Source organism: Coregonus clupeaformis, chromosome 23 (assembly GCF_020615455.1).
Source record: "Coregonus clupeaformis isolate EN_2021a chromosome 23, ASM2061545v1, whole genome shotgun sequence".
Taxonomy (NCBI): domain Eukaryota; kingdom Metazoa; phylum Chordata; class Actinopteri; order Salmoniformes; family Salmonidae; genus Coregonus; species Coregonus clupeaformis.
Genome location: NC_059214.1, coordinates 15,131,443 through 15,153,798, shown reverse-complemented (window position 1 = coordinate 15,153,798; position 22,356 = coordinate 15,131,443). Strand labels below are relative to the sequence as shown.

General features: G+C 44.0%; 1 protein-coding gene across 5 annotated transcripts in view; it reads right to left on the bottom strand.

The window, feature by feature from the left end:
- The window catches only part of LOC121536646 (histone deacetylase 4-like), a 176,490-nt gene that overhangs the window by 66,739 nt on the left and 87,395 nt on the right, over positions 1-22,356 (bottom strand). For 4 of the 5 annotated variants that reach the window (XM_041844057.2, XM_041844058.2, XM_041844054.2 and 1 more), the window contains 7 exons: positions 20,690-20,810; positions 17,759-17,877; positions 2,798-2,926; positions 2,506-2,618; positions 1,846-1,962; positions 799-994; positions 317-513 (listed from right to left, as the gene is read on the bottom strand). In XM_041844057.2, the coding sequence (XP_041699991.1) occupies positions 317-513; positions 799-994; positions 1,846-1,962; positions 2,506-2,618; positions 2,798-2,926; positions 17,759-17,877; positions 20,690-20,810 (992 nt within the window). The remainder of the gene's footprint in view (positions 1-316; positions 514-798; positions 995-1,845; positions 1,963-2,505; positions 2,619-2,797; positions 2,927-17,758; positions 17,878-20,689; positions 20,811-22,356) is intronic. The other variant, XM_041844055.2, reaches the window with a different exon arrangement.

The following is a 22,356-nucleotide window of genomic DNA, read 5'->3' as shown; positions in this document are numbered from 1 at the left end:
ACCACACACACATAAATACACACACACTGAGCTCTTTCCTGTATGACCATATAAGGAAGCGGCTTCCTCCATAAGGTAGTTGCTATGGCAATGGAAGAAGCATGCACAGGAACATGCACACAGGATAGGCATCACTTAGCTGATGTACAGCTGTTGTGTTGCTGCTGGGCCTGTTGTTTGTGCTTCATAACGTAGCAGACACACACACACAGACACACACACACCACACACATAAAATAACAAAAGATGCATGTACGCACGATCACACACACATTCACACCCCCCCCCAACACACACACAAACACACCACACACACCTTGTTGATGTGCAGTTGCTGCTGCTGGAACTGCTGCTTGTGTTTCTCCAGGAACTGCTGGTGCTGCTGCTGGATCACCAGCTGTTGCAAGGCCTGGGCGTTCTGGGGCAGAGGGGCCGACTGGGTCCTCCCCAGGGGACGGTGCTGCCCACGCAGCTTGTGGATGGAGGGCGACTGCAGGGGCATCCCGCCCAGGCCTGAAACACACAGACACAACATGAAGAGGATGATCCACAAGTAACATTGGGGACTCACCCAGTGGAGGCTGGTGTCACTTTAAACCGGAGGACCCACTCATTGTACTGGCTGGAATGGAAGGAGTAGAACCGTGTCAAACACATTCATTACATTCCAGAAATTGCTATGAGCCGTCCTCCTTTCACCAGCCGCCACTGAAACCACCACGCAAGGTGGTCCTTTAAAACCAGATTTTGGGGATGATGTGCTTTAGATAGTGCCTGAGACGGAGTGGATATGCTTACAGCAGGACAGACCTAGTGGGTTCTGGGACTGCTCCATGAGGACCATGTGCTGGAGGAGGGGGTTGTGTGCTGAGCCCCCGTCGGTCAGGTAGGAGGGCAGGTGGGCCCCTGGGATGAAGGGAGTGGTTTTGGGGAAGCTCTGCTGCAGCCTATCGTGCATTGAAAGCCTGTCACCTTCCTGCTGGCCCGACGTCATCTGAAGGGATGAATAGAGAGAGAGAGAGAGAGAGAGAGAGAGAGAGAGAGAGAGAGAGAGAGAGAGAGAGAGAGAGAGAGAGAGAGAGAGCACGAAAGCGAGAGAGAGAGAGAGAGGGTGAGAGAGAGGAGAAAAAATATATATATGCAGCTGCTGGGTAGAAGTTGCCCCTAATGCAAACCCAAGAAACATCTAACTGTAGTGTAATTTCCCTCTCAACCATTACAGGGCAAAATATATAAGTGAACTACAGCAAACTAATAACTCTCTGCCTGAATTGACTTGGAAGAGTTGGAAACGGATGTAGAGCGAGAGAGAGCGAAATGGGGGGTGGGTAGAAAGATGCAGGGGGGGGGTGGCGTTCCTCACAACAAAAAAATACAAACATTGGATCGACCATCCGAGGGGGTAGTACATGCGTCACTGACATACTGCTGGTCATTGTCTCTCAATGGGGCCTTTCTGAAATGGATTGAGGCTGAAAAGCCACATATGACAGATGGACTATGTCTAGACAGGGCCCCCTCTATGTAGACTCTTCCACTCTGAAAGGGCCGTGTACGCAAGCAAGCCCTCAAAGTGGCAGAGGAGAGGACAAAGAAAGAAGAGAGCGAGAAAAAGAAAGAGAGAGTGAGTGAGAGAAAAAAAGAAATTGGGGGAGAGAGGGGAAGGCGGTGGAGAGAGAGAGAGAGAGTGGGGGGGGGATGTGGGCGAGAGATAAAGGGAGGAAGTGAAATGTCAGGTTAGAGAGATACAGAGAGATGCAGAAGAGGGAGAAAAAAAGAAAGAAAGAGAAAAATAATGAAAGTACTAACAAAAAGTACGAGAGAAAAGTGGGTGTATGAACTCACGCTGGATGGGCCGGTGGCTGGCAGGCCCAGGGTGATGTTAGGCAGCGAGGGCGATGTGTACAGAGACAGCTGGCTCAAGGGGCCCTCTCGGCCAGCCTGCCTGTGGGCCAGGGAGGCCTGGAAACAGAGAAGCACACAGTCAGAGAGAGACACACTGAAACACAGACACTGGCCAGACAAATAGACCCCTCTGCAAAAATAAACAGCCCTGTCTGGTCATTCCCCCGGACCCCTGCGGCCTCCTGTCTACACTGGCCATCTGGAGCACATGTTGCTTACAGAGACACATACGCTCAGAGCCTTAGACACTCACAAGGATACAGAGATACTATGCACAGAGACACTTGCATTTACACACTCACGTGCACATACTTACACACACTAACAGTCACACCATATCAAACAAGCATGCAAGCACACAGGCACACGTGCACACGCCTGACAGTGTGACCCAACAACTAACAGGTGGGACATAAACACACTGTTTGGCTCGGGCCATATTAAGCAAACAGCCCTCAGCAATGTGACTGGGAACAGTCAACATCAAAGCAGATTGAAAAGAGAACAGTACAGTATATCAGAAGCTCCTGGTTTCTGCATGGTCAAAGTACGCTAACAGCTTAATGTAGGTGAAGGTTCTAGTGGCTGCTTAGTGCTTACCTCTACTGAATTACTGGACATGGAGCCAGCGATGCCATTCTCATTGGTGATGTTACTGGAGCTGTTGTTGGGCGAACTGGGGCCCGAGCCAGGAGCGCTGTTGCAGGCCGATTCTGCAAAAAAGACACAAAACACAAGACATGAGGCTCCCACACAACATGCATACTGATCAACGTACCAGGTTGGAAACCTATCGATTTCAACCTACAGAAAAGCACCAAAGTCATAGATGCAAGGGCTGTGCGAGTTTGCACGTGTTCCACTTGGGCTGAGTTGTGTGGCAGAAGCTTACCAGCCATGTCCAGAGAGCGCTTCTTGGCAGTGGTGATTGGACCGTCCTTCCTGCGTAGCAGTGGGCTACTTCTGCGCTCCGTTACCTTCTGTTTTAGCCTGGACCGGAGCTTCAAGTTGGGCTCAGAGGCTAGAGAGAGACAGGAAGAGGTGGTCCATTAAAACACAACTAGAGACCAGAACATACAGAACACAAATGACAGAAATCGGAGGGAAGAATATACAGTTCTTAGGAAGGCTTTTTTGTTGGCATGACCATTGAGGGCATATTTGAGATGACAAGTAGGGCGCTATTAAAAATTGGATTAATTTGAATGAATATAGTTAAGGAGACAACACTGTAAAAGGAATGATATGAAAATGTTACACATATTCTGTTCTGTCCTGCAGATGATATGCAGATGTATGGAAGTGGGAAAACAGACAGTCTGATATCTTTCTTAGGAGATTCTAGCTGCTCTGGCTTCCCTGGCTGTCAAAGCCTCAGAGGGCTTTTGGGCTTCGCGTGGCAGGCAAAGACAAGAGCTTTCGCTCGCTACTGCACAACAAGCCTGTCACTCCGCTCTCACTCTCCTCTCCTGCTGTCTGAAACTGTCTGGAAAAAAGAAAAAACTCCAGACCCCAGCAAACTACCTCCCCCGGCCCGACTTCTGCTGACCTGTGCTTGGTAGAGATCTGAGGTGACGTCACACTTCTCCGAAACTCTCGGAGAAGAGCACTTTTAATGGAGAGTGTTTTACAATGTAGACAACATTAGTACATGATCAATAGTCCCAAACAACACACTGTGCTGTGGAGCCTAGAATGAAATTAGCATCGGAAATGAAGCACCGCACATGGCGCTCACCTGGTACCTCAGAAGGGTAAGCCAGTTCAGGGCAGTTAGTTATGCTAACAAGCTACTCCATAAAGGAGCTACTTCTGGAAAGACTGATGGAGCAGATGTGAAGAGACTTGATGAGATGAGCTCCAAACATGTGACAAGGATAAGCAGCAGTAGGGGTAATGAGTTTCCAGTCTTGGCAGCTCTTGCTGACCCCAAGCTTCATCAAGCCCGTCTCAATGCCCAGCTAATGAATAGCTCTTGTTGTCAAATGCTCGCAATTAAACAAGTGTGTGTTTGTGTTTTTGGTGGACTTCTCGGGTTCGTTTTTGTTTATTTTCACTTTATGTGTGTGGAGATAGGGGGATAGGGCCGGAGAACAATGGAGGGAGCGACAAAAGAGGTGACTTTAATTATCGCAAACACAATGATCAGGGAGAGGAGCACGGTCCTTGTCAAGCGCCAACCTGGGAGACCCTCTCATCGCTCTATCTTATAGGCTAGTGGCCAATCCTTAAAAAGAGCTTTAGTTTTTGAAATACCCCTATCCGAGGTAGAACAAAATGCAACCATGTTTTTTCACATCTCTAATGTCTCCCATTTCTAAAATGGATGGTTGTGAAAAAATATTTTACTGCAAAAGTGGTTACATTTATAGATATTGTGACACCCCCTAAACTCAAAATGTGCAGAACAATGCCTGGCTAGAGCGGGGGTGGGCCACATAAGATAATGTAACCAATATTGCAAGCTCTGACGTTGAACAAATTTGGAATACAAGTATTCAGTTGTCTGCCCTACATACAAAAAAATACAGCATTAGGATGTCTTAATGCATGCTGGAAATATAGACCTGTAAACACAGAGATAGAATAAGCAGAAATATAAACTATGAATATTTATGATGAATGTAAGCTTTAGTTTTTGGTAGCTGATTAAAGACATGCTCTGGAACTTTGGCGACTAGTAAGTATTTTTTTAAAGCTCCCGCTTGGGCTAGATGTGTCAATGTGTAGTTCAGAGATGCATAATCTATGAGCAGAATTACTGTCTTACCTCAATTAGCCACAAAATCCCTAGTTTGAAAGTGACTGTTTACTGCAAGCTGTGCGGTACAATGCAAATAGTCTGGGTGGCCATTTGATTAGATGTTCAGGAGTCTTATGGCTTTGGGGTAGAAGCTGTTTAGAAGCCTCTAGGACCTAGACTTGGCGCCCCGGTACCGCTTGCCGTGCGGCAGCAGAGAGAACAGTCTATGACTAGGGTGGCTGGAGTCTTTGACAATTTTTAGGGCTTTCCTCTGACAATGCATGGTATAGAGGTCCTGGATGGCAGAAAGCTTGGCCCCAGTGATGTACTGGGCCGTACGCACTACCTTCTGTAGTTCCTTGCTGTCGGAGGCCGAGCAGTTGCCATACCAGGCAGTGATGCAACCAGTCAGGATGCTCTCGATGGTGCAGCTGTAGAACCTTTTGAGGATCTGAGGACCCATGCCAAATATTTTCAGTCTCCTTAGGGGGAATTGGTATTGTCGTGCCCTCTTCACGACTGTTTTGGTGTGCTTGGACCATGTTAGTTTGTTGGTGATGTGGACACCAAGGAACTTGAAGCTCTCAACATGCTCCACTACAGCCCCGTTGATGAGAATGGGGGCGTGCTCGGTCCTCTTCTTTTTCATGTAGTCCACTATCATCTCCTTTGTCTTGAACACGTTCATGGAGAGGTTGTTGTCCTGGCACCACACGGCCAGGTCTCTGACCTCCTCCCTATAGGCGGTCTCGTCGTTGTCGGTGATCAGGCCTACCGCTGTTGTGTCATCGGCAAACTTAATGATGGTTTTGGAGTCTTTCCTGGCCATGCAGTAATGAGTGAACAGGGAGCAAGTCTCTTCTTCTTATTGGTGTCCTTTAGTAGTGGTGTCTTTGCAGCAATTCGACCATGAAGGCCTGTTTCACGCAGTCTCCTCTGAACAGTTGATGTTGAGATGTGTCTGTTACCTGAACTCTGAGATGCATTTATTAGGGCTGCAATCTGAGGTGCAGTTAACTCTAATGAACTTATCCTCCTCAGCAGAGGTAACTCTGGGTCTTCCTTTCCTGTGGCGGTCCTCATGAGAGCCAGTTTCATCATAGCGCTTGATGGTTTTTGCGACTGCACTTGAGGAAACTTTCAAAGTTCTTGAAATGTTCCGGATTGACTGACCTTCATGTCTTAAAGTAATGATAGACTGTCATTTCTCTTTGCTTATTTGAGCTGTTCTTGCCATAATATGGACTTGTTCTTTTACCAAATAGGGCTATCTTCTGTATACCACCCCTACCTTGTCACAACACAACTGATTGGCTCAAACGCATTAAGAAGGACAGAAACTCCACAAATGAACTTTTTAACAAGGCACACCTGTTAATTAAAATGCATTTCAGGTGACTACCTCATGAAGCTGGTTGAGAGAATGCCAAGAGTGTGCAAAGCTGTCATCAAGGCAAAGGATGGCTACTTTGAAGAATCTCACATTTAAAATATATTTTGATTTGTTTAACACTTTTTTTGGTTACTACATGATTCCATATGTTTTATTTCTTAGTTTTGATGTCTTCACTATTATTCTACAATGTAGAAAATAGTAAAAATAAAGAAAAACCCTTGAATGAGTAGGTGTGTCCAAATTTTGACTGGTACTGTATATTTTAAAACATATACAGTTGAAGTCGGACGTTTACATACACCTTAGCCAAATACATTTAAACTCAGTTTTTAACAATTCCTGACATTTAATCCTAGTAAAAATTCCCTGTTTTAGGTCAGTTAGGATCACCACATTATTTTAAGAATGTGAAATGTCAGAATAATAGTAGAGAGAATGATTTATTTCAGCTTTTATTTATTTCATCCCATTCCCAGTGGGTCAGAAGTTTACATAAACTCAATTAGTATTTGGTAGCATTGCCTTTAAATTGTTTAACTTGGGTCAAATGTTTCGGGTAGCCTTCCACTAGCTTCCTACAATAAGTTGGGTGAATTTTGGCCCATTCCTCCTGAAAGAGCTGGTGTAACTGAGTCAGGTTTTTAGGCCTCCTTGCTCGCACACGCTTTTTCAGTTCTGCCCACAAATTTTCTATAGGATTGAGGTCACTTTGTGATGGCCACTCCAATACCTTGACTTTGTTGTCCTTAAGCCATTTTGCCACAACTTTGGAAGTATGCTTGGGGTCATTGTCCATTTGGAAGACCCATTTGTGACCAAGCTTTAACTTCCTGACTGATGTCTTGAGATGTTGCTTCAATATATCCACATAATTTTCCTTCCTCATGATGCCATCTATTTTCTGAAGTGCACCAGTCCCTCCTGCAGCAAAGCACCCCCACAGCATGATGCTGCCACCCCCGTGCTTCACAGTTGGGATGGTGTTCTTCGGCTTACAAGCCACCCCCTTTTTCCTCCAAACATAACAATGGTTATTATGGCCAAACAGTTCTATTTTTGTTTCATCAGACCAGAGAACATTTCTCCAAAAAGTACAAACTTTGTCCCCATGTGCTGTTGCAAACCGTAGTCTGGCTTTTCTATGGCGGTTTTGGAGCAGTGGCTTCTTCCTTGCTGAGCGGCCTTTCAGGTTATGTCGATATAGGACTCGTTTTACTGTGGATATAAATACTTTTGTACCTGTTTCCTCCAGCATCTTCACAAGGTCCTTTGCTGTTGTTCTGGGATTGATTTGCACTTTTCGCACCAAAGTACATTAATCTCTAGGATACAGAACGCGTCTCCTTTCTGAGCGGTATGACGGCTGCGTGGTCCCATGGTGTTTATACTTGCATACTATTGTTTGTACAGATGAACGTGATACCTTCAGGTGTTTGGAAGTTGCTCCCAAGGATGAACAAGACTTGTGGAGGTCTACAATATTTTTTCTGAGGTCTTGGCTGATTTCTTTTGATTTTCCCATGATGTCAAGCAAAGAGGCACTGAGTTTGAAGGTAGGCCTTGAAATACATCCACAGGTACACCTCCAATTGACTCAAATGATGTCAATTAGCCTATCAGAAGCTTCTAAAGCCATGACATCATTTTCTGGAATTTTTCAAGCTGTTTAAAGGCACAGTCAACTTAGTGTATGTAAACTTCTGACCCACTGCAATTGTGATACAGTGAATTATAAGTGAAATAATCTGTCTGTAAACAATTGTTGGAAAAATTACTTGTGTCATGTACAAAGTAGATGTCATAACCGACGTGCCTAAGCTATAGTTTGTTAACAAGAAATTTGTGGAGTGGTTGAAAAATGAGTTTTAATGTCTCCAACCTAAGTGTTTGTAAACGTCCGACTTCAATTGTATATATATATAATTTTTTTGGTGGGTGCTGCAGCACCCTCAGCACCCCTACTTCCTGCGGCTATGGCCTTATTTACTTTGAAGAACTACAAAATATGGATTTTGTCAGACAGCACAGACAGCAACTCTATAAAGATGAGATGATGACTTGGAATGAAATAATGAAGTCATCAATAAAACAAATGTAATATACACAACAACTGAAATAGTTTATTAAAGTAAAGTAAGGTGAATAAATTATGGTTAATAAGTGATAAACAGTAATGGGCAGTCACTACCATCATGGGACTTTTATGAATTGTTTTATTCTGTATAGTTACAGCATTCAACCAAGAATGCATTGTGCATTTAATGTAAGAAAAATCATAGAAACCGAAAAACCGTGATTACTTTTTAATAATCAAACCAAAACCAAACCGACCTCAAAAAGCACTAAATCGCTCAGCACTATAGAAAAGGCAGCAGACTGCTTGGCATCGCAAATCACAAGCCTCTTTGAGGATCAATGAGGCAACTCAGAGGTTCCAACGAAAGGAAAGAGAACCCTCGACACCCTCTGTCTAGCTCTACAACTTGTGGTATACCAATTGTAGTATAACTAGTGCCTCCAGGATTGGGTTCTTAAATTACCTCATTATTTAGAAGTAAGCTTTGATTCATTGCTAGCCCAATACGGCTGCCTGAATCCAACGTGAGCTTCCTCTGGCTCACTGCATTTGTGACACACATTGGAATTTGCCAGTGCACTCTAATGCTGTTTGGGTTGAGCTGGCACATTTCTTCCCCCAAATAAATCATGTCCACCACCCTGGCTGTCTGCCCTGGAATATGTTGACTTTATGGTGTATGGGTAGGATGCAACCACACATGATGACAAGCGCATAAGGCAAGTAGTGTATTTCACTGTAATGTCTGCACCTGTAAGTAAGCATTTCACTGTAATGTCTGCACCTGTTGTATTCGGCGCATGTGGCCGATAAAATTTGAATTGATTTGATTTGATTTTAAGTGTTCACTACAATAAACCAACACACAACCTGATACTCATTGACAAGAAATGCCATCAACTTAGTGGGCATTCACATGCCATATAAATTGTGCCTATCCGATGTCAATGCCACCCTGAATCTCCCAGTCTCCTGAGTGGCACAGTGGTCTAAGGCACTGCATCACAGTGCTAACTGTGCCACTAGAGATCCTGGTTCGAATCCAGGCTCTGTCGCAGCCGGCCGCGACCGGGAGACTCATGGGCGGTGCACAATTGGCCCAGCGTCGTCCAGGGTAGGGGAGGGAATGGCCGGTAGGGATGTAGCTCAGTTGATAGAGCATGGCGTTTGCAACGCCAGGGTTGTGGGTTCGTTTCCACGGGGGGGGGCAGTATAAAAAAATATATGTATTCACTAACAGTAAGTCGCTCTGGATAAGCGTCTGCTAAATGACGTAAATGTAAAATGAGATGCCGTACATGTTGACTTGGTGACATTATGGTGTATAGGGAGGATGCAACCACCTCTCCAATGTCAATGCCATCCTGAATCTCCCAGAACTGCCCCTGATAGGTCCACTACACCATCAGTCCCCCTCTGGCAGTTACTAAAGACAGAGACACCAAGGAACTGGACTGCCACATGTCAGGAGGCCATTCAACAGCCAAAATGCCGGCGTACATTGCTGGCCAGCCCATGTGACACCTGGACTGCACTCACATATGAAGAATGAACTCTCATGCTGTGGTGACTCATGCATTGGTCTGGGAAACTGTTCAGTAATCCCAACATCTCTATAAAGACATAATTCCATCTATGGCAAACAAGAGGCCCCTTAGGATGGTCAAACTTAAAGGGGTACATCGGGATTTTGGCAATGAAGACCTTTATATACTTCCCCAGAGTCAGATGAACTCATGATACCATTTTTATGTCTCTTCATCCAGTATTAAGGAAGTTAGAGGTCGTTTCGCGAGCCAATGCTAATTAGCATTAGCGTAATGACTGGAAGTCTATGGTATCTACTAGCAAAGCTAATATTAATGTTAATCCTAATTGTTCTAATGCTAATTAGCAACTTTCAGTTACAGGCCCTGTTAGGACACACACTATCTTGGTCACCTCAAAGACTTTGAATCAACCTTGCACAGTTAGTTTCTGTGGGGATAAGAGGGGAAATGTTAGTGCTGTACATATATGCTACTAGAGTGGCTGACTGTTGTATTACAGGTTACTTTCCTGTAACTTGGTTATGCTACTATGTGCTTGTGTCGTGAAAAATATGAACACACATTGAAAAGCTAGTTGGCTTCAGCTATTCAAACACAACAGAGGCAAGGCAGAATAACACAATACAAAATAAACCAGGGCAATTTATATGCAGGCGAAGGTGTTTGAGTGTAATTATGTTGGCCATATTGGATTCAGAATATATATATTTTTTACACCAAAACAGCCTTTATGGCCATGAGGGTTGAACACAATTCTGAAAGAATGCCTATCATCTACACTCTTAGAAAAAAAGCGGCTGTCTAGAACCTAAAAGGTTTATACGACTGTCCCCATAGGAGAACCCTTTGAATAACCTTTTTTGGTTCCAGGTAGAACCTTTTGGGGTTCCAGGTAGAACCCTTTCCACAGAGGGTTTTACATTGAACCCAAAATGGTTCTAACTAGAACCAAAATGGGTGCTCCTATGGGGACAGCTGAAGAACCCTTTTGGAAAAAAAAAATTCTAAGAGTGTACAAAAAATAAATATTTACATTGGTAGTCATATTGGATTTTGGAAGCCATATTGGATTTGAGGCAAAATCCAGGATGGCCCAAATAATAATTTGTGGTGGCCCCCTGACTAAATTACAAGAGCAAGGGCTAAAGATACAAAATCTTTCAAGGAACCTTGGACTCCAAAATATTTAATTTCGATGTCTGAGCCCATTTGTTTTCCTTAGAGACCATTACAATAGCCACAACATCAAAAGACATGTGAAACTGTATGCATTTTTGTCAGGCAGGACGAAACAGCACTGAACAAGAGCACACTTTACTTGGAAATTTGTCTATTAATCAGCTACCAGAAAATAAAGCTTACATTCATCATAAATATTCATAGTTGATATTTCCAGCTATTGTATCTCTGTATTTAGAGGTCTATATTTCCAAGATGCATTAAGATATCCTAATGCTGTTTATTTGTGTATAAAGGGCAGACAACTGACTATTTTATTCCACATTTCTGCAATATCAGAGCTTGCAATATTGGGTTACATGAGTTTATGTGACCCGTCCCCCTCCAGCCAGGTATTATTCTGCACTTTTTTAGTTTAGGCTTGGGTGTCACAATCTTTTAATTTAACCACTTTTGCAGTAACATATTTTTACACAACCATCAATTTCATAAATGGGAGACATTAGAAATATGAAAAAACATGATTGTGTTTTGTTCTACCTCGGGTAGGGGTATAAAAAAAATATTGAGGCCTTGCCACTCACTAGCCTATTTCTCTTCTCTTTCAACCCCAGACACTGACAGCTTTATTCTCTGCAGCACCCACTGGCAATATCCTTCCTCTCTCTCCCTTTCCTTCAATTCATCCGAACCAAACCAGTTGACCCTTTGGCTTGGCCCGTGACCTCGTGTGAAATGGGTCCGGCTAGAGAAGGCACGCTACGTTCATCAGCGTAAGTCGGGCAAGGCCCATGGGACTCTCTTGGCTTCATTTTATTAAAATGTTTTATTTAACCTTTATTTTAACAGGGAGCCATGCGGAGACCAAGGTCTCTTTCACAGATGCGCCCTTTATACACATCAATACACACATCAATATACACATCAATATTCACGTCAATACACGAAAACCAAAACACAATCATAGAAAACAAACATCTTTCAGTAAAAAGGTCCTCAATCAGCCTTTTGAATTGCCCTAGAGGCACCAATTCATCCAACTTTAGAGGGCCTTGCAAAAAAATGAAAGCAGATTTACCTAACTCAGTGGAGACCGGGTCTGGTATCTCGTATGTCTAAGTTAACAATAAAGTAAGGTACGGTGGAAGTTGCAATGCATCGATCTACGAGACTTCAAAGAGGGCCAGCCTACTTTCTGATACAGAATGCAGTGATGTGTACTGAACCTATAGCCAGTAATAGTATAGTATATATATATATATATATATATATAGTATAATAGTAGCGTAGTGCACTATGATAAACTGTGTCCAATGGCCTGAATAAAGTCGCAGCTGCATTCATATAGACAATATTGCCATAGTCTATAAACGGTATGAATGTCGACTGAATAATTTGTTTTCTGCTATTTAATGAAAGGCATGACCTATTCCTAAAATAACCCCATTTTAATTCTTAATTTCTTAACTAACTCATCAACACGCTTTTAGAAAGATAGCTTTTCGTCAATCCAGATACCTAGATATTTATATGTGGGGATATGATCAATGAGGGCACCATCCAATAACATACGCATAAATCATCAGATACATTTTACGTGATTTGGAGAACAACATATACTTAACACATACTCATAATAGCAGTCAGTGGATATTTGGTCAGGGAATGTTTGTTATTTGTTTTCCTACCCTTTCCCTTCAGTATCCTTGAATATGAAAACAGGGATAAGAGTTTAACATGTGCCTCTCTTAATGCACTTGGAACGAGGTGCAGCCAGAGAATACATCTGGCCCATTTGGGACGAACGAGGACTTTGAGTGTGTGGGGTTGTTTAATGAATAAGCACTTTTTGAAAGTGCACTTTCAATTTGAGGGGCTGAACTTGCGGTTGAATTTATGAAACTTGATTATCAAAAAAAAAGCGGTAGAGGGCACTTGTCCAAAAGTCTTTGTTAACAGGATCAGGGGTGGCCCAGTCGTGAACGTCGTGCATTAGCAGCTGGAGTGTATGGGAACACATTCAAAGAGGCAATTCCTCTGACAAATTATAATCCAATCCAGTGCAAATTAGCCTGACTCTCCCAATATGGCTGACCAAGCGAACAATAGTAGTTGACAATAAGGTGGTGCAGACTACCTGTATCCACAAAGCTGTCTTGAAGTAAACTGGCCACAGATGGATGCCGTGTTTATTTGTGGTTTTGTTGGCAGATACTGTATTATAGGATTTTCTGAGAAGGTGCAGGAGGGGGATTCAAGGTGTCGTATAGGGGTATTAAAGAAGGTACATTGGAACCTTTGATAGAAAGTGGAAGATAACTGGAGGACGATTCTCATTCTTGTTCGTATGATCTCAGTGCATGACGCACTAGTTGCTTTGTAAGTGAAGACAGGTGGATGTGGGTTAAGCTACAGAAGCATCGACACACTAGCCTGCAAATGCTGCATTAGCTTTCACATCAGTCTAGAACAGCCACCACATAAAATGCATGTCGCCCCAGTAAAACACTGCAACACTGCTGAATAAATAATACACTCACTAAAGTTGCATGGAAAGAGAGACATAAAATAAGAGAGGCGTAAAATTTGCCATTGGGCCTTCAGTGCTGAGCTTTATTTGTAGTGTGGCCGAGTGGCTCAAGCAGACCCAGAGGGCCTAAGCCATAGGACATGGCTGGTAGCCAGGAGTGGAGAGAGGGCTGAGTCGGGGATGGATGGGTGGGTGGAGTGGGGAGATGGAGGTTTGTGCCCGTGCCAGGGTTTTCTCTGTTCTCTCACGCTCAGAGGAGAGATGGCGGGGGTAAAGTGTTGATGCAGGCAGAACCAGGGGCTTATGGCCTGTCTGCTCCGCAGGCTGGAGGAGCCCGTTGGGGTTCACCCCGGGATGCAGTGACTTTGAAGGGTGTTAGTGCGGCCACGCCAAACGACCCACTGCAGGGGCACAACCGCACTGTCTGCTGACTCCAGTCCTTTCGTTTTTTTCCCTCCCTCTCTCACCTCCCTCTCTTTCTAATTCTCGCCTCCATCATGTTCCCTCCATCGATCTCTCTCTATCTCTCTCTCTGTCTCACCTAATCTATTTTTCCTCAATTTCTAACCCTAAACCTCTCCCTCCCTTTCTCATCCTCTCTGTCACTTCCTCTTGCTCCCTTTAGGAGGGGAAGTCTTGCTAGCTAGTATTGACACTTTGCCGTATTGGCTACTGCATTCACTCCCAAACTTTCTGTAGCATGTTGCTCGAATGAAACACCGAAAAGTGAGGAGAGGAAATCGCTGCTAGAGACAATTTACAGTAAACAAATTATCCATATCAAAATGCTTGGCCCAGCGTCGTCTGGTTCCAAAGTAACTATTGTCCCGATAAGCAGACATGACTGTTTGATATCAATGTAAAAATATTGATATTTTAATGTCCAATATATTGTTGTTGAATATCTACTGCAACAAAATTAATACAATGGCTTGCGAAATTATTCACCCCACTTGGCATTTTTCCTATTTTGTTGCCTTACCTGGAATTAAAAATGATTTTTTGGGGGGTTTGTATCATTTGATTTACACCACATGCCTACCACTTTGAAGATGCAAAATATTTTTTATTGTGAAACAAATAAGAAATAAGACAAAAAAACAGAAGACTTGAGCGTGCATAACTATTCACCCCCCCAAAGTCAATACTTTGTAGAGCCACCTTTTGCAACAATTACAGCTCCAAGTCTCTTGGGGTATGTCACTATAAGCTTGGCACATCTAGCCACTGGGAATTTTACCCATTCTTCAAGGCAAAACTGCTCCAGCTCCTTCAAGTTGGATGGGTTCCGCTGGTGTACAGCTATCTTTAAGTCATACCACAGATTCTCAATTGGATTGAGGTCTGGTCTTTGACGAGGCCATTCCAAGACATTTAAATGTTTCCCCTTAAACCACTTGAGTGTTGCTTTAGCAGTATGCTCAGGGTCATTGTCCTGCTGGAAGGGGAACCTCCGTCCCAGTCTCAAATGTCTAGAAGACTGAAACAGGTTTGCCTCAAGAATTTCCCTGTATTTAGCGCCATCCATCGTTCCTTCAATTCTGACCAGTATCCCAGTCCCTGCTGATGAAAAACATCCCCACAGCATGATGCTGCCACCACCATGCTTCACTGTAGGGATGGTGTTCTCGGGGTGATGAGAGGTGTTGGGTTTGCGCCAGACATAGCGTTTTCCTTGATGGCCAAAAAGCTTAATTTTAGTCTCATCTGACCAGAGTACCTTCTTCCATATGTTTGGGGAGTCTCCCACATGCCTTTTGGCGAACACCAAACGTGTTCGCTAATTTTTTTCTTTAAGCAATGGCTTTTTTCTGGCCACTCTTCCGTAAAGCCCAGCTCTGTGGAGTGTACAGCTTAAAGTGGTCCTATGGACGGATAATCCAATCTCCGCTGTGGAGCTTTGCAGCTCCTTCAGGGTTATCTTTGGTCTCTTTGTTGCCTCTCTGATTAATGCCGTCCTTGCCTGGTCCTTGAGTTTTGGTGGGTGGCCCTCTCTTGGCAGGTTTGTTGTGGTGTCATATTCTTTCCATTTAAAACAAATGGATTTAATGGTGCTCCGTGGGATGTTCAAAGTTTCTGACATTTCTTCTCCACAACATTTCTTGTCCCTGACCTGTTTGGAGAGCTCCTTGGTCTTCATGGTGCCGCTTGCTTGGTGGTGCCCCTTGCTCAGTGGTGTTGCAGACTCTGGGGCCTTTCAAAACAGGTGTATATATACTGAGATCATGTGACAGATCATGTGACACTTAGATTGCGCACAGGTGGACTTTATTTAACTAATTATGTGACTTCTGAAGGTAATTGGTTGCGCCAGATCTTATTTAGGGGCTTCATAGCAATATATATGCACGCATCACTTTTCCATTATTTTATTTTTTTGAATTTTCACTTCACCAATTTGGACTATTTTGTGTATGTCCATTACATGAAATACAAATACAAATCCATTTAAATTACAGGTTGTAATGCAACAAAATAGGAAAAAAACGCCAAGGGGGATGAATACTTTTGCAAGGCACTGTATCTCAAAAGCTAGTCAGTTGAATACATGTAGGCATTGCTTGTCAATAACTGAAAAATACAGTGGGGGGATTTTAGATCCCCATGTTCCAAATTAGAGATATGAAGTGGATACGAGGGAGCGGAAGAGACACGGATGAGAAGTGTGACATTTTCCCTCTGACATTAAAGACAGACGGAGCCTCCTCCAGAACGCGACAGCATAAAAATGTGCAGCTGCCGCAGTTACGCCTGCCATGGTGGGAGCCGCCAGTAGAGCGGAGAGATGTGGCGTCGCAAAAGGGGAAATGACACGCGCTGCACTCTTCACCCGTGAGTGGTTTAATGACAGCGGAACACAGATAAAAACCACGCAGAGCCCAGTGTGGACAATGAGGTCTCAGTGCTTGGCTAAACAGCTGATAAAGAATAAAGACGAGTGGGTGGTGTAGAGAGTGTGGGATGGGAATGTATGGGGAGGGAGTGTAATGCACAACCTGACTATAGTGTGGAGAAGTGATATGAGGGGATGGTCTTTAATTAGGAAGGAGGGGGGGGGGGTTGAAATATGTGGAGCATGCATATTGTCGTTGTAATGTATACCTTTAACTATAAATTATATTACAAGCCTGGTACCTGAGCTGAGGTGCTATGTACTAATCACACTGTAGAGCATCTATGACCTTTTCAGTTATCCCCGAGTGAACAGTGCAAGGTAAACAGTAGCAAATCTTAAACATTTCCAGACATGAGTCTGTGCTGTTCATTTTTTTAGGTGTCTCGCAAGGCTCAAACCTGGGCCCTCTCCCGTTTCTGTCATAACATTTCCGCTTGTTGCCGGGATAATGCATTCCTGTCCACATCCCCACAGGCATCAGGGCTGTCGGTGCTCCAGAGTACACTGAGGTAGATCTCCAGGTGGATGAGCAGGGACAGACGCGTACAAACTAACCCAGACGCTAACTGAATAATCACTGCCTAGCCCCCACAGGCAGGGGGCTCTGCTCCGAGTTTTACACAGCAGTAGTAGAGTTTCTCAAAGTTTTGAAATGGGTACTCTCCAACCAGCGCTGCTTGATATCAGACTCTGTATGTTTCATAGACAGCCTGCTTTTTTTAGTTGGTTTGTTTTCTTATGTTTCTCATGTCAACATTGTTCTCAGGTTGGTAATGATTTGTATAACCCTGCTGCTCTCTTGAACCACATCTCTTGAATAAAATACATAATCTTAACAACGCTAACCCTTACAAATATAGAAAGGAAATAAGAAAGCAGCAGAAATCCTTATACTAACCAGTCACGAAGAACTCTTGAATGTCAAGATAGTGATCATAGTAGTAACTGGGATTGATAATCTACCCCACTGGCATCTCTAATCTGCCCCAACACTACAATGCTCCACACATGACACTGCTAATGATCCAGAAGCAAAGACTGCTGGGACCTGGGGAGAAATTGGCCTGCACTGCGTCACTGGTGGCAACTGCAGTGGATCACTGGTGTCAACAGTTGTGTCACCCATGACAACTGGCACAAGGTAACTCAGTTGGCTACATCTACTTTAAATGTTTTGGCCCAATACTTTGGCCCCATTTCCTCCTGCTGATCTGAAAAAGCCTGCATGAGTGAAGGCAATATGTTGGAGTAGGCCAATTGGAGCTGTCACCAAATTGCTTACACCTATTCACCTACTCACTTTGACTTAATCTAACTAACTGTTAGATTAGTTACAATGTGGAAAGAGAAAGTTGGAAAGGTAAGAGCTTTCAAAAAGAGCTTCAAACACAGTCAAGGAAAGCAAAAAACACATTGATAGTTCACTCCAAAGTGAAAAGAGGTCAGGGGTTAGGGTTCAGTGGTAAGGTGGCGGAGGCCTACCTGTCTTGCGGAGAGGGAAGTTGTCTTTGGGGTCGTACATCCCCAGGATGGCGTGGTTGTAAGTGGACATCCCTGTCTGGGGAGGGGAGCTCTGGTCCAGGGAGCTGTGCTGGGTCTTCCTACATAAGGGAGACAAATACACATTTGCAATATTTAATTTGGCTCAAAGGGAGCAAAAGTCAACCTCACTTGCAAGATAGAGGATGTCTGGTTATTGGAAGTAAACTGAACGTATTCCTCCATTGTAGATAAATACATTTAGCGATTGCACACAGTATGATGGATAATCACCAACATGCAATAAGCAATCATACATTTGTAACATCTGCTCTTCACGAAGCATTAAGGCACAATGGATCCATATTTGAAAGGTTACACACACACACACACCACAAACACAGGACACACAGTTCACTCCCCACCACACACAGCCTGCCCTCAGGCAGACCTTTTTATTTATGGCCCAACACTTTGCATGCCATCTCAGATTACCCACAATGCATATGCCCAGCCTGAAGGGGTGCGAAGCACTGTGTTTGTAAACAAACCCGCTCTGACACGGCAACGAGCGGGAACAGATCTGATGGAGCCATAAAAGCTCCTACTACTGCAAGGACCTGCTGGTGTGCGAACGATCTGCTGATGTTGCCCGTCTGTCCGTGCTAGTCTGTCTGACTGGGTAACAATAGTTCATGCCAGTTGATGTGGCTTAAGTAGTATGAGGGAGAAACAGGCATCTGTCTGCCTCTCTGTTACTGCGTGTCCATCTATCCTCAGCTATCATTGAACAGTGTGTACCCGTCTGTCTCTGTGTCCGTCTTCCTTAACCGCCATTATGTTCCACTGAGTTACAGTAAAACCTTGAAGAGGGCTTCATGTTTCTCAGTTAATTGCTAAGAAAGAACAGCATTGATGTTTCCTCTGTCTGGGGCCAATTGAGGTCAGCTGTCGTCTTCGCAGCCCACTGAATTGAATCTGTCTGGTTTTCCCCTCCATCTCAAATACACAGCGAGCCCGTCTAGGTTGCATGGCTGACATGTCTTTGGCTCATGTGGCAATTATAAAAATGATGTCGTAGCTGTCAGAATATATGCACGTTTTGATGAATAAAATATATGTTGTTTGATGTCGTCTTAGAGTGCTCATTTTTTTGTGGCTGCTGTCAGTGGTCTTTTTTGTGGGAGGTGCGGTAACAGATGAGTAAAGAGTAAACAAAACTAAGTAAAACCCCTGTAAAACTGTCAAGTGAAACTTTAAGATAATTCATATTTGAGCTAAATCAATAGAGAGCATGTCCTTCAGTGCTACTGTTGCACTGGCTTCATAGTTATTACTGGGAAGAACAGATGACGCCACTGGATTGGACTAGCCCCAGCCTCACTAACACTCAATAACTTTGACAAGGAAGACACCAATGGGGAGATAAACTTATCTCCAAGGACTTAAAGATGGAATCTGCATTAGGGGAAACAGCGCCACTGTCCACCCCAGCACCTTTGTTATTGTTTTTGTTTTGTGGATGAAACGGAGGTAAGGTGGTAAAAAAAATGCAGTACATATTCTGCTGTTCTATTGCGCGTGCAAAAACTGTTGGTTGTTTGCAGTAACTTCTTTGTTGTTGTAATATCCCAAACGGACGTGGCAGTTTCACCATTAAGTATTCCAGCTTTAACCATCACTACTACTGTAGTGAAAGAAGGAAAAAAAGAAAGAAAGAAAGAACAAAAAGAGAGAGAGAGAGAGAGAGAGAGAGAGAGAGAGAGAGAGAGAGAGAGAGAGAGAGAGAGAAAGAGAAATACATCCAAAAAAGAAAGAGTGTGGTGCCAGTGTGTTAATATTTATCGGGTGGTTCCTCTCAAAACCCTTTCTGTGCACCCTCTCATTCCCCCTTATCAGAAGGTGACAGCAGAGGTGCCGGGAGATGGGCTACGTGTCTGCGTGAGGAGAGGTGAGAGAGAACAGAGAGAGAGGAGAGAGAGAGAGGAGGGAGGAGGGAGGAGGGGAGAGTGGGGATGCAGAGGTAGGGGTGGAGAGGGGGGATGTAGAGTGAAAGAGAGAGGAGGAGGGGAGCAAGAGAGAAATTGGGAAAGAGAGAGAGCAGAGGTAGAGAGAGAGAGTGGGCCTACGTAGTAGATTCGGTCTGAGGCACAGACAGTGAGACCCAATCCTAAATAGAACCTTTAGCCCAGTGCTAGTCAAACCTTTTCAGCGGGGACCCCATTTTTTCCCCCAGAATTTCTGGGGACCCCATTATTTTCCCAAGAATTCCTCGTGACCCCACCCCAAATCTAATAACGCAACCATCAAATCGATAAATGTCTATTTTTACATCAACAAATAACCTTCAATTCATTACATTTTCATCTCTAGATATCCCCTTTCCTTTCTTATCAAAATGAAAAGAAAACAATAAATAAAACTACTCCGAAAATACAACAAATCAAATTTTTCTTTCTCATAAACGTTTGTATATTGTCCCATAAAATAATTAGTAATCTTAATTGTCCCCCCCCACCAAAAATAGTATATAAAAAAAATACAATAATAATATGCCACTGCAATTCTCCCGCGACCCCATTAGAGGCCGCGACCCCGACTTTGAATACCACTGATTTAGCCCTTAACCCTTGTACACTTGTGTAGAACTGAGTGGATTGCATATGGTGCAAGCAATATGGCGGCAACTCTACCTAGTATCAGAAGGCGAGATGGAGCTATTACCATACTGCTTATACTTAGCATATCCTTTAAGATCTACAAAATCTGGATAGGGCTGGATTTTTTTTTGGGGGGGTGAGGATGTGAGGCTGTGCAGCTTCCATGAAGAACAGAGAGTTCTGACATGTCATCATTTGGCGCATTGCACCGGCATAAGTAAGTTAAATTGTACCTATAGTTGGGTAAGAGTAAGGGTGTGGGTAAGATGCTCACCTGTACCAGTAACGTGGGTCAGTGGACATGCAGTGGTTGAGGCTGCGCTGGGCCAGGGCTTTCTTCTTGTTCAGGACAAACTCCTGCAGCCTCATCTTGACCTCTGTGCTGGCCACCGCACCTGGGAGAGATGACAGAGAAGCCATGGGTTAGGGACTACAAAATGACAGGACAAGTACTACAAATACAACCTTCAAAATAGCCTGGAGGATCACGTGTCATTCTGGTTACCGCTTCAGATGTGGCTCCTCCTTAATGTTGGATTAAACTTGAATAAAGATCTTTACATGCCCCAAAGACATTTAGTTGAAATTTTGCCTTTCTATGTCATTTCAACTGAATAGGGAACTGAATCCAATGGGGGAACAGAAATGAGAAAACACAGAATCATTCTGAGTGAAATACTACTATAGAATGCAGCCTGAAGGAGTGACTGAACAGGGCCCAGTTTCCCAAAAGCATCTTAAGGTTTAGTTCATCGTTAGAACCTTCGTAGGAGCATCGTTAAATCTCTGAGCTGTTTCCCGAAACAGTTGAAAAGGCTTGTGATCTAAAGCCTGAAATGTTTTGAGACAATAAGTATTCAACCCCTTTGTTATGGCAAGCCTAATAAGTTCAGGAGTTAACATTTTCTTACCAAGTTACATGGACTCACTCTGTGAGCAATACTAGTGTTTAACATGATTAACCCAAACATACAATTATCTGTAAGGTCCCTCAGTCGAGCAGTGAAGAGATGGAATCTAAAACAAAAATCCAGAAAATCTCATTGTATGATTTTTAAATAATTCATTTGCATTTTATTGCATGACATAAGTATTTGATCACCTACCAACCAGTAAGAATTCCGGCTCTCACAGACCTGTTCATTTTTCTTTAAGAAGCCCTCCTGTTCTCCACTCATTACCTGTATTAACTGCACCTGTTTGAACTCATTACCTGTATAAAAGACACCTGTCCACACACTCAATCAAACAGACTCCAACCTCTCCACAATGGCCAAGACCAGAGAGCTGTGTAAGGACATCAGGGATAAAATTGTAGACCTGCACAAGGCTGGGATGGGCTACAGGACAATAGGCAAGCAGCTTGGTGAGAAGGCAACAACTGTTGGCGCAATTATTAGAAAATGGAAGAAGTTCAAGATGACGGTCAATCACCCTCGGTCTGGGGCTCCATGCAAGATCTCACCTCGTGGGGCATCAATGATCATGAGGAAGGTGAGGGATCAGCCCAGAACTACATGGCAGGACCTGGTCAATGACCTGAAGAGCTGGGACCACAGTCTCAAAGAAAACCATTAGTAACACACTACGCCGTCATGGATTAAAATCCTGCAGCGCACGCAAGGTCCCCCTGCTCAAGCCAGCGCATGTCCAGGCCCATCTGAAGTTTGCCAATGACCATCTGGATGATCCAGAGGAGGAATGGGAGAAGGTCATGTGGTCTGATGAGACAAAAATAGAGCTTTTTGGTCTAAACTCCACTCGCCGTGTTTGGAGGAAGAAGAAGGATGAGTACAACCCCAAGAACACCATCCCAACCGTGAAGCATGGAGTTGGGAACATCATTCTTTGGGGATGCTTTTCTGCAAAGGGGACAGGACGACTGCACCGTATTGAGGGGAGGATGGATGGGGCCATGTATCGCGAGATCTTGGCCAACAA